Raw genomic sequence first — 12,798 nt, 5'->3', positions numbered from 1 at the left:
ACGTACATGGTAATGTGTCAGCCTGTTGTCAGTTGCCAGTCTTGATTCAGCTTTGCTTGCAATTATTGCTTCTGAAGATCCTTCACCAACAACTCTAGCAGAACCTGGTTTTTGTTTGTTTGGTTGGTTGGGTTTTTTTTTTGTTTTTTTTTTTTCTGGCGAATGCAAGCATGTTGCTTTTCTCAACAAATCAAAGGTCCTATCCCATTATGTACCCAGCCAAAGTTTCTGTTCTCCTGGATTCTCCCCTGGAGGCTAAAATTGAATTTCTGCACTGAATTCCCAGTGGATCTTTGGTGTCTAAATGAGATGTGGTTGTAAGAATCTAATTCGGATGAACAGCACTACTCAGCTTTTTAATTAAGGTACTGAGGCACTGCCGTACTTACTGAGGGAAATAGTTCAGGATGGTGCAAACACCATGTGTTAAAGAGATCACGTGGTCAAGGTCTGCATTCAGCAGATGTTCACTGCGTGCCCACTGGACCAGGCACCATGGTTATAGACATAGCAAGCTTGTGGAGGAGCTCACAGAGTGGTGTGAGGAAGAAAGGGAAAACCATTGACAACCATGTGACCTATTTCAGACTGGAGGGTGGTGGTGCAGCCTAGATTTTACCCCTTCCTGCTTTGAGGAGCTTGAACAAGGTGCTTTACATCTGTGAACCTTAGGTGCCGGATCAGTAAAGGACTCCACCTTGAGTTCTTCGGTTTTAAGCACTTTTTTTTTTCCATGTATTATCTCTTTGAGTCTTGCAATCACCTTCCCCTATGAGGTGTGTAGGGTGGATAATAGCAGTAACTATAACAGTACAACAATAATAACAAGAATAACATACCTTTATTCGAGTCCTGGTACTCTGGGTCAAGTCACGTGCCCAACACCTTATATACGTTATCTTCTGTAATCCTGACATCAGTCCTGTCAGACAGGTATTATCTCGGTTTTATAGGTAAGGAAACCGAGGCTCATAGAAGTTCAGTAACTTGCACAAGATCATAGCTGCTGGAAGATCCATGATTAAAACCTAGGACTGTTTTGGTTTTGCACAATATCTACACTTCTATATTGTGTTAGTAGGGTCTCCATTGTCCATGTGAGAAATCAGGTAATTTGCTTATGGTCACCCAGCTAGTAAGCAGCAGGTAGTATTCTAACAGGGCTTCTCAAACTTTAATGTGCATACAAGTCACTTACAGGTCTTGTTAAGATTTCTGATTCAGTAGATCTGGGGCAGGGCTGTGATTCTGCCTTTCCAACAAGCTCCCAGGAGATGTTGCAATGTGTCTAGAACACATTAACTACCCTTTAGGAAGGATTTTCTGCTCCCAAACTGTCACAATGCCTCTAATAGAAAGCATATCAAAACCTACTTTAACTACATAGCAATGCATGCATCATGGCCCTTAGGTTGACATAAGCCAGCTAGGACTTTCTCTGTAGGTGACAGAAATTTGTCTCATGTAAGCTCATCAACTAAAGTAAGGAAAGAAATTTATTGGCTCATGTAAATGAAAAGTCCAGGAGTAACCCTGGCTGCGGCTGCGGGCACAGCTGCATTTAGGGCCTAAGTGATATCATTAGGACTTGGCTTTTCTGCACTCTGCCTTCTGTTCACTTTGCGTTATTTTGGGGTCCCCCTGGATGGCCCCCGGCTCCAGCCTCTAGGTGGCGTGGTGGCTTCATTGACTTCAGCAGCTCTGGCCTCCTGTTTCCTTCAACAACAGAGCCAGAGTTTTTCCTAGTAGCTTCCTCGTAAGTGCTGAGAGGCCTTGTCTGTGCTCGAGCTAGTTTGGGACACATGTCCTTACCTGAACCAATCTCTGTGGCCAGGGAAGGCCTTGCTGTGACTGGCCAGGCCTGTGTCACCCCAGAGCAGAGGTGGAAAAGGGGAAATGGCCTTCTAGGGAGGTAGACAGCAAAACACTGTATCCATATGTGTCTCTGGGCCCAAGGGGCCACCGCTTGAGGTCCCACCAGGGTTTGCAGAGGTGGGGGGAAATTTTGATTGGTCTTTTTCCTCTAACTTTACCTTTTGCTCACCAGGCAAAGTGCAGGGAGAGAAAAGAGAGATTTAAGGTATCTCTCATCTCCTGTCTTGAATATTTCCTCATGCTGATAATCATGTCTCTCTATACACTCTTTGCGGCAAAGGCTCTATTCCTCAGGGCATTTGGGTAAGAACCTTTCACATAACGTGTATCCAGCAAATGCATGGAATGAATGAGGAAGAGTAAATCTGAAGGAACAATAAAAAGTGAGTTTTCCTTCCTGCAGACCCAGACAAGAAGGATGAGCTATTTTCTGGGTTGTTCCATAGAGACTTCTCCAGAATCATAGTGTCTCATATGCAGAAGGGAACTTAGGATAGTTTAAACCCGTGTCTCCCAGTCGTCAGGGGAGTTTTTAGGTTCTCTGGAGCAGAGGTTTCCCTCTACTGAGGTTTCCCATCAGTAGATTCAGGGTGGGATTGAGGGTCCCAGGCAGTTTGGTGGCAGAGGGCTTGGTTTCAGGGCCACTGGTCTTGCCAGCTTCCCTGCCACAGAGGGGGTCTCTGGCCCTGAGAAGCAGTTGTGTGTGTTCCTGTGGTGCTCACAGGAAGATTAAATCAGCAGACGGTGACTGATTTCATGTAAGATATGGTGCTGAGAGCTACAGCTGATAGGAGGCTTGGTCCTCACTTGGGGAGAATTTGCTGTGTAACCGAAGAGGCAAATTATTCTTGTGGAAATTATACAAGACTTAAGCGAGTGCATCAGTTTGGGAGCTCCTAGAAGTTCAGTGGCAAAAGCCAGTATGACTTGGTTGTATAAAGAAGGGAAAGATTACTGAGCAGGTCCTTCAAGGATGAGGAGAGTCAGATAAACTGAGAGGGTGTCCAGGCAAAAGGAGTCAGGTGAGGACGGAAGCAGACCCTGGAAAGCACAGTAATGTTGAAAACTGTCAGGGCTGCTGGGACAGGGTCTGGCAATGACAAGTTAAGGGCTCATCTGGAAAGTTTCAGCATCTTCACAGGACTCTTGAGGCATGGCCTAGAAAACAGCCACAGAGGGTTCAGAGGGTGTGAAATCCTCCAACACCTCCTTTTATGTCGGCCCAGTACCTGTGGCTTTTATCAGCCTAGTCTGCTGTGCCCTGAGGCTATTGGTGGATGCCAGATGGGCCTCATTATCTGAACTTTATAGGTGGAGAAAGGGAGCCTCCCACAGACAACGAGCCTTGACCCCAGATCACTCAGGCAGCTAGAGGCCAAGCAGAGCTGTTCTTCCTGGGTTGAGATTCTCAAGGTGAGGTGCATCCCCTTGAGTATGCCAGCACTTCCCTGGAACAGCATGGGGCTTGGCCTCTCACCCTTGTCTTAAACAGAGCAAGATGTGTTGACCAGAAGCACCATGGATGGTTCCCTATGGTGTTATTGAGCCATATCAGTGTCCTCATAGAATGGATGAGAAGATATTATGTCTGAGATCTGCTTCAGAATATTCTATGGGGTGGGGAAAGGGTTCGGGTACAGATGAACTAGGTTGGTCAGAATTGTTGACAATGGAAATGGAGTCATGGGGGTTCAACATACCATTCTGTGTGCTTTTGCATATATTTAAAATGTTCTACAATAAAGAGGTACCCAAAATGTCGGGGCCCCTCCATTCAGCATTATGCTCACACTCCTCATTCCCTGGATTAAACTTCTTCTTCCTCTAAAAAGGTATTTTTTCCCCCTTGGGTGGACCGGGCAATGGACCCAAGTCCTCTCTGTTTCCCTTTGGTATTTGCATGGCTGTCTCTGGTCTGATGATGACCTCTCTGACTTTGCCTAGAAACCCGGGAAAACAGTGGCTGCCATCATCCAGGACATGCATTCCCAGAGGGAGAGGGACATGTTCCGGGAAGCAGACAGGTGAGGCCCCAGCTCTGGGCATCATGGAGGATTCTGGGCAGCTGGGACACTCTCTTGTCTCTCATTCTTACGGGTATTGAGTCACACTGTGCCCTGCCCTTGCCCCGTCCATCAGCCTTTCTGGGCCCTACTTTTCCACATGCCGGATGCCGTCCAGAACTGCTACTCAGGTTAAGCCTCAGGAAAATGCAAGATGGTAGGCTTCCTCTCATCTGCACCTCCTTGTTAGAAAGGAATATAGAAGGGATTCTGTTGATATTTGGCCCTTTGGGGCAAGGCTACACTCTGCTAAAAAACCTTAAAGTCAGTGTGTGTGTGTGTGTGTGTGTGTGTGTGTGTGTGTGTGTTCTATTTAGAGCCAGCTGTTGGCTTTTCATGAGCTGAATGTAGATATAGGAACAGAAATGTAGGTGAACCCCCCAAAGGTAGTGACTTGCCCAGTCACCTACTCTGAACATTGAATGCATTCAGTTTTCCAACTCCTTTCTTCCGACTGAAATTGGGACCGTGTCAAGTTGGGGGTACAAGTTTCCCCCTGTCGCTGCCCTACGAAAACAGCCCTTGTGGAGAGCCAAGGTGGAGACCACAGGAGCCAGCACTTGGCCTGCACTTTCCATGGTTCTACCTGGGGCTGCCACAGATAGTGCTCTCACCAGGCTGGGTCCAGGCTGTTTCCCCATTGATGGTCAAGGCAGCCTGGTCCTAGGGAGCCACCTCTGGGTGTCCCCTGGTAAGTGAGGGCTGTCTGGTTTTTCTGTATTTGGAAACCAAACGAAAATTGCCCATTCTTTTAGAATAATGGGTACATGATTAACTAGATCTGCTTAATCACCAAACAATCCCCAGAGAGAGAGGCTGGGGATTGTGTGTGTGTGTGTGTGTGTCTTTGTATGTACCTAGCTGCTTAGGTTTGGGATCCCCATTTATTTGTTTGGGTTTTTTTTAAATGGTTGGTTGGCGTTTTTTTAAAGATGCATTTAAAGGCGGATCATGCTTCCCACAGTTCTTCAGCGGAGCGTCTGAAAGAACTAGGTCTTGCTCTGAATCTTAGGCAGATTGAGAATCCCTTTTCTGGGATTCAGTCCCCTCATCTGAAACACAAGCAGGTCAGAGCTCTAAGGTTCCCTCCAGCCCTAAAGTTCCCTCCTAGTTCTTTGGTTTTGGAATCTCTGAGCCTGCCCTCCTCACTCTTGTCCCCCCAGTAATTAGCATCCTTCTACTATGCCCAAGACCTGAACAAACTGAGATGAGAAACAAACAAGAAAAATGGAGGCCAAGAGGTTGCCTTCATTACGGTAAAAGTCAGGTGGAGTTGTGGCTTTGGTCTTGTAGTCGAGACGCTGGCTAATTGAACCCCAGGGTCAGGCAGCCTTGCCTACCAGGCTAGACCAGGGCAACCACCGCCTTCCCCCCCACCACACACACACACATCCAGAGGGAGAGTTGCCTGTCCCCTGAGCTTAGCTTCCTTCCAAGAGGAAGAAAGATGGAGTTGAGCCTAACCAGTCCAGTTATTTATCCCAGTTCCCAGAAGCAGAATGAGTAAAAGGGCAGAGACAGCCAGGACTGTACTCTGGGAAAATCCTCCTCCTTAGAAGCCAGAGGGGAGGAAAAGCTTTCTCCTGCACCACTCTCTGTGCTGGCTGTGCGGTTGTGGTGAAGAGTGTATGGCCACATGGGGTTAGTGCACAGTATGTCCACTGGGCATATCTGTGCATGGGGGCAGGGGACGTGCAGATCATAAAACACACTCCTTGGCTCCTTCACAGATACGGCCCAGAAAGGCCACGGTCTCGCAGTCCGGTGAGCCGGTCACTGTCCCCGAGGTCCCACACGCCGAGCTTCACCTCCTGCAGCTCTTCCCACAGCCCTCTGGGCCCCACCCGCACCGACTGGGGCAACAGCCGGGACTTGTGGGAGCACTCGCCCTATGCCAGAAGGGAGGAAGAGCGAGATTCGAGCCCCTGGAGGGAGAATGGAGAGGACAAGAGGGACAGGGCAGACGCGTGGCCACATGATCGCAAACACTACCCCTGGCAACTGGACAAAGCGGAGTTAGATGAGCGGCTGGAAGGAGGGAGGGGCCACCGAGAAAAGCACCCAAGGCCCGGGTCCCCCAGCCCGCTGCACTCCGCCTCGGGCTACAAAAGCCGAGAAGACAGCTACTACCGGAAGGAGCCCAAAGGCAAATCGGACAAGTATGTAAAGCAGCAGCAGGAAGCTCCCGGGAGGTCCAGGAGGAAAGAGGAGGCCAGGCTGCGGGAGAGCAGACACCCCCACCCCGAGGACTCAGGCAAGGAAGACGGGCTGGAGCCGAAGGTCACTAGGGCCCCTGAGAGCGTCAAGTCTAAGCAGAGTGAGAAAAACAGAACCAAGAGACCTGATAGAGACCAAGAAGGAGCTGATGATAGAAAAGAAAGCAGAATGGCGGGGAATGAGGTAACGATGCAATCTCTTCCCCAGGTAAGGAGAGGCAGGTTCCCGAGGACAGTAATATTAATATGATGGTGATGAACATTTATTTATTGAATGAATGGAACACTCATTGGATGTTTACTCTGTGCCAGGCACTGTACTAAACACTTTGTCTCAGTCAAGTTATTTAATCTTGCCAGCAACTGTATGAGGTAATAATGGTAATAATACTATTATTGCTATAGATAAGGAAACTGAGGCACAGAGAGCTTAAGGGAGTTGTCCAAGGACACACGGTCAGGAAATGACAGAGCGATCGGGCTCCAAATCCCTTGGCGCATGGCTACCTTTACTACAAGTTAGGCAGCGACATGACATGATGCAAAGGCCGTCTGTGGACCCGTGTGCCCGGAGTGGAGGCGCCCTGCGGTGTCGCGGACTCTGCTCAGGGAGATTAGGTCTTTGGTCTGCTCCATTCTTTCTCCTGCCAAAAGCATCTGCCGACCCTGGGGCTTCAATGAGAGGTGGTAAAGGAGAAGCAGCCACCACCCACTACGTGACACTGGGTGCCCAGGGCTTGGAGTGCCTCCCTAGACACTGTCCAGTGTTTTACTTCCACTGTAATAAAAAGGCTCGGCAGTTGGCTGGCACCTTTCATCCAAGTGTCTGGAAGGGCTTATAACCTGCTATATAACTTCGGTTCACACAGTGAGCCGCGAGGACTCTGGGTACAAAATTTACATCCTGACTTGGTTTATACTTCCTCCTTTCCCAAAACCACCTACATTTAAGTAGGAGTGGGATCGTGGAGGTCGGGGAGGGGGTGCTTCATAAGGAACTCAATTTAAAAAACCCTACGTGCCTGTCTGCTAGTTTGATTCAGGAGTTAGTGACAGTGACTAAGTTGAAATAAGGAGCCCAGTTCTCAAGGCCATGGTCGCTGAAGAGTCACACTTTTGTTCACTACTGCATTCACTCCTATATGCATTGGTGGGAGGCCACTTTGACAGGTAGCGTGCCAGGCACAGGGGGTCCAAAGGTGAAGGGGACATGGTCCAGGCTGTAGTGGAGACCAAGGTCTAATGGTAGAAGGAGAGCTACCAAAAGTGATTTACGGTCAGTGGGACCCATACTGGAGCGGAGTAGCGGATGGGCTGTTCTGTGGGCGTTACTTCTGCACCAGGAGAGGAGGAAAGCAGCACAGAGGAGGTGACATTTGGCCAGGCATGGAAAGTGGGGACAAAAGCAATTTGGGAAGCAGTGAAGGCAAAAGTGAGAAAAGAAGACTGTTTTCAAGAACCTAGAGATACTCAGCATGGCGGTGTCTTTAGGGCATATTAAAGAATAATGTTTTTAAACAGTAAAACCCTGGCTCTTGTGCAAACATAAAATGAATACATGTCAAAGATGTTATTTAACCCACTAATTAACGAGGGATCCATAAGATGTAAAAGCTGGGTCAAAGGAGAAGCCAAAGAACAGGCAACTTGGAAAGGCAATTGAGAACGCTGAAATGAATTTGCTAAGAGACGTAAAGCCTTTTCCATGGGAAGCCAGCTGCATCTCCAGCAGCTAACATTGCATCTCTAGGAACAAGAATCATTTGCACTACGACCCGTCTTCTGTAGTTTGCAGGGTTATAAAATAGTTCCAGATAACAAAAGGCCCCAACTCCTAAGGATGGGACACCCCGGAAAGGGTGTGCTGGACAGCTAACTGCCCAGCGGTCCGTGGAAAGAACACCCTGTTGTCTTTTTGCCCATCTCAAAGTCAGCCACGGTTTTTCCTGACTGGCACAGCAGGGGTTGCTCAGGAGGTGAGATTAGGGACCTGGGTGTGGTGGGTCCACAGAGGCCTTTGTGTGCCTTGCTGAGGACTTGAACTGGATCCCGAGGACCTGTGAACCAGAGGGTGTTTTTAAGAAGTGTGTCTACACCTGGAGGTACCTAAGGGGCTGGTGATGGGTCAGTGCCTCCAAAGAGTCACAGAGGGACAGAGAGCAGCAGCCCCTTGAGCCAAGGGCTCAAGCCTGGGCCTCATACACACGCCAGCAGCCCAGCCCCCTGTGTCCCCATGGCAAAGTGATGGAGCTGCCCCTTCACAAGCCTACCCACATTTCTGAGACTCTTCTTCAGTCTCGGTATTGTTCCTACTATTTCACCCACCTGCTTTCATCGGTTTGCCCATTTAAGCTGACACATGCTATGGGTCATCCCCAGAGCCCTGTTGCAAAAAAAAAGATGCCCAGAAAGCCCCATGGGTTTCCACAAATTCTGTCTCTTTAATTGGTTCTGCCTCTAATAGCCCTAGAGTGGAGTTGGTGGGGACTTGGGGTCCCCAATGGATTGTTTCTGTGGGTTTGGGAGCCAGGAAGCCCCAAACCCTTTTTTTGATGGAATATCAGTAGCATAGACTTTCCCTCACTGATCTCCAAGTGTATATAACAATCTTGAAAACGACCCAAATCCTCCAGGGCTGCCCCAGGAGTCAGATAACAGGCAGTGACTGAACTTGGAGACGGAAGACAGCTTGGCTGAGGACGGTGTCGTTGCCTTCTTCTAACATACCAGACACCTCCCACCACAGGGTCTTTACACATGTTCACCTGCCTGAGACCCCTCCCCTGCCAAAGTCACGTGGCTCCTTCCTCCCCACCTTTCACTTGTTGTTCTGCTCCCCCCCCCCCCAAGTTTATTCCTGGAGACAAATCCCACAACATAAAACCACAGTGTCCCAACTCACTTGTCTTCCTTCCCTGCCAAACTCTCCTAGGTCCAACCTGTCCCCTGGTCTGTCTTTATTTTATTTAGTGTCTGTCTCCTACAGCCTCCAAACATAACCTCCACAAGGGCAGGAATTTTTGTCTGCTGTGCTCACTGCTATGTCCCCAGTCCCGAAATCAGGGCTTGACACAGAGTGGGTGCCCAGTAAGTATTTGCTGAAGGAAGAAAGGAATGACTGACCCAGACTCTGGAAACAAAGGCCTGGCTTCTGAGAACCAGGTCACTCCCTGTTCTTCTGGGCCTCAATTTTCTCATTGGTGAGATGGGTGTGATCACAGGGCTATCATAGGGCTTTAATGAGCTTGTGCTCATTCAAAACCTCTAAGATGTCTGGAGAAAGTGCCCATGCTGGAGAGGCCAGTGTGTGTGCTGTTCAGTGTTTGTAAGTGGCCAAGTCCACACCTGAGACTCAACCTTGACCACAAGGCCATAGAAAGAAGGAAAGAGATCAAGTCACTGAGTAGGGTGAACATGGGTAGGAAACATTCCTCCACTTGACTGGAAGGGCGATCAAGGGTTATAGACCCAGATGCCTGGAGAAAGGAAGCCAGGAAGGGGACACAGACCTGGTAATAAGGGTGAAACCAACGTGGAAAGAAGTAATCATGGCAGACCAAGGAGGGGGTACCTGTCTACTGGGGGCAGTTAGCCACTCCTCAGCTCTGTTCTATGGTTGCCATTCAGGAATGCAAGCCGGGTGCTATTAGATTCCCCATTTTTTAAAGAGCAGCACCAAAATCCACGTATCTCTGAAATTTTTCCACATTTTAGAAACTGTATAGACTAGAACATGTCTGTAGGCCAGATGGAGCCCAAGGTTCCCTAGAATGCAGCCCCCAGTATAGGCAGTCCATAGAAGGGAGAAACAGAAAAACTACTTATGCTCAGTTCAGAGCCTAGACAGAGAGACCTAAGCATGCCAGAGGCAGGTGTGAGCTAGTTAACCACTCCACCCCCTCCTTCCAGTCTCCATCCTTGTATTGACTAATATCCACAGAGCACCTAGCACTGGGACTACAGTTCTGAGTGAAAACTGAAATGACCCTTGATCTCAGGAGCTCATGGTCTAATGGAAAGACACACTAATCAAATAATTCCTCAGATGAGTAGAAGAGCATGAGTTAAGTGCTAAGAAGGAGATGGAGGTATATACTACTGTTAAGGTGGCAACGAATTAGAGGCTTCCCTGGGTTAAGATGCGACTGTTGAGATTTGAAGGAATGGTGGGTTTCACTGAGTGAAAGGAAGGAGAACAGACAGAACAGCATGTGCAAAGGCCTTGTGGCTGAGGGTCAGTGTTGCAGGAACAGAGACAGCCAGGGTTAGAATGCTGAGACGTAGGTCTGGTTTGTCAATGGGCCTTATCATGCAAGGTTGTAGGCAGGTTACGGATTTGTGTCTTTATCCCGAATGCAAAGGGAAACAAATGAAATATTTAAGCAAGAAGGTGTGGTGAGGTTAGGACAGTTTTTGCCTTGTGGAGTCATCATTCTTGATCGCCTTGGGGAGAATAGACTTGGGAGGAGGCTACAGGGCAGAAGGGGGAGACCAGTTAGGAGGTGGTTTAACCGTAGGCCTAGCTCTGTGGAGGCAGAGCTCTGCTTGCAACAGTTGGGGCCCAATATCTTAGTCTGTGAGCTGGCGCGGGCAGCTGGGTGCACTGATTGCATTTCTTGGCTTCCCTTAAACTGCTGCTCTCACTTGAAGTGATCCCAGGGCGAGGGGCACACTGAAGGCACTGCTCTTCCTTTGCCTGCGGGAAGAAACGCCTAGATGCAAATGGTGAGGTGCTTACGTCGGGCCAGGCTGCCCCTGCCTCTCCCAACTGGAATTGGAGGGGGCTCTATTGTGTCCACCTAGGAGTGTGGCTGGAGGAATTTGCTTGGGGAGGATAAGCGTTACTTACTCGGACAAGGGAGAGCCATAGGTAGTTTATTCAGGGAGATAACAATAAAAGACCTCTCCTTTTGGTGGAAGCTATGGATTCTGATGGCTAAAAAGGCATTTGGAGCTGCTTTGCACTTAGGCTAGCTTGGAAGACCAGAGCAGAGCTTGGAATCTTCCGCTCCAAATACCAGAAAGAGCGAGGACCTGAGGATGTTAGCTCTCTTCCCCTGTCTGGTAATAACTGGTTAAACCAGTCAGCTCTGAGCTCCTGCCCCAGCTGGTTCTGTGTCAGCGCCAGAGGGGTGTGTCCGGTTGTAAGGAATCAGAACCAGAGTCACTTACTCAGAGCCAACCTCAGCCAGAATCGTCGGGAAGATGCAGCTGGCCCCTGAGAAAGTCCAGGAAGAGTCACTGATCTGGTGGCCAAAGTTTAAGTCAGGGGAGAGTATCCTCCAAAAACTTCTAAAATGAGGTTTGGCAAACTTGTTCTACAAAGCACCAGACAGCAAACGTTTTAGGCTACGTGGGCCAAGAGGCCAACGTGAAGATATTATGTAGGCACTTATGTAATCGTTTAAAAAGCAACTATTTAAAAATGTGAAAAGTCTTGTTAATTCACAGATTGTGTAAAAGGAGCTCAGATTTGACCTGAGGACGAGTGTTCGCTGACCCTGTTTTCAAGGCTGCTCAGAGGCTAATTCTCCAACCGAACACCTGCTTCTAGCTGTTCGCTCTCTCAGACATGAGCACTGTCTGTCATGAGGGACTGAATTTGAGGGAAGGAATAGAAGGAAGGAAGAAGGGAGGGGATTGCTAGTTTGGACTGTAGCTCTAGGAAAGAGAGAGGACAAACGAGGGGTGAGAGGACGCTGGTCGGCTGACCGCCCCCTTCCTACTCATAAGTGCCCTGGATGGGACTTCTATGGCCGCAGCAGATCTTTGGGGGAGATGTCACCATGATGTTTGTTAACCCCAGGGCCAGTTCACCCTTGGTCCCTTTACTTCTCCTGTCTGTAGATTTCATAACAGCGAAAAGCACCCAGTTTGCCAGGGATTTCTGCCCCACTAAAGACATCAGTTCAGCCATTAAGACATTTCTGTGCCTCCTTTGTCTGTGTGACTTTGAGCAAGTTACTTAACCTCTCTGAGCCTTAGTTTCCTCATCTGTAAAATGAAGATCATAGCACCTGCCTCCGAGGGGTTTTTGTGAGGATAAAGGAAATGGTGTCTGTGAAAACACACTTAGTGACTGTTAGCTGTGCTCAGCATCATTTTCTCCCTCTTTTCTCTGCCACTGCTCACTGTTGATTTGGTTTGTTCTGTTCTTCCTTTGGTAAGGCTGGAAAAGAGGAGCAGGAGGGCATGGAAGAAAGCACCGCATCAGTGGGCAGGCAGGAGAAAGAAACAGAATCCTCTGATGCAGAGGACACAAGGACAAAGGTAAAGTTTGCGTAGAGCCACATGTGCATGATGGCGATTGGGCACCACGTCTCTGGAGTCCCCATCCTGCCCTGTGATGCCCCGCTCGCTGCACGGATGTGTCCAACACCCCACCTGTGATTCCACGAATGAAGCCAGAATGGTTTTGGGAGAATGGTTTTCCCTGGGATCTTTGCACAGTCTTTACTAAGGAGCTCTTTACCATACGCCTGGGCTCTGCCTCAGTCTCCAACGACTTGGCTGTGCTCATAAGAGAAAACATGTGCCCAAAAAAGACTCAGGCTTCAGAGCCAGGCTCCCAAAATAGGTCCCTTGGGAGGGGCTGGGGGAAGAGGGGAGCTTTGGATGCACAGGCTGGGGCCCTGACTTCAGCA

At 49.0% G+C, this 12,798-nt stretch overlaps 1 protein-coding gene across 1 annotated transcript in view; it reads left to right on the top strand.

Annotated features, from left to right (window-relative positions):
* Positions 1-12,798, top strand: part of RBM20 (RNA binding motif protein 20) — a 56,261-nt gene that overhangs the window by 24,745 nt on the left and 18,718 nt on the right. The window contains exons 8-10 of the mRNA XM_032595154.1: positions 3,820-3,899; positions 5,669-6,338; positions 12,323-12,424. Coding sequence (XP_032451045.1) covers positions 3,820-3,899; positions 5,669-6,338; positions 12,323-12,424 — 852 coding nt within the window. The remainder of the gene's footprint in view (positions 1-3,819; positions 3,900-5,668; positions 6,339-12,322; positions 12,425-12,798) is intronic.

The sequence above is a fragment of the Lynx canadensis genome, chromosome D2 (assembly GCF_007474595.2).
Source record: "Lynx canadensis isolate LIC74 chromosome D2, mLynCan4.pri.v2, whole genome shotgun sequence".
NCBI lineage: Eukaryota > Metazoa > Chordata > Mammalia > Carnivora > Felidae > Lynx > Lynx canadensis.
The sequence above is the reverse complement of the archived record's forward strand: the minus strand, read 5'-3'. Positions and strand labels throughout refer to the sequence as shown.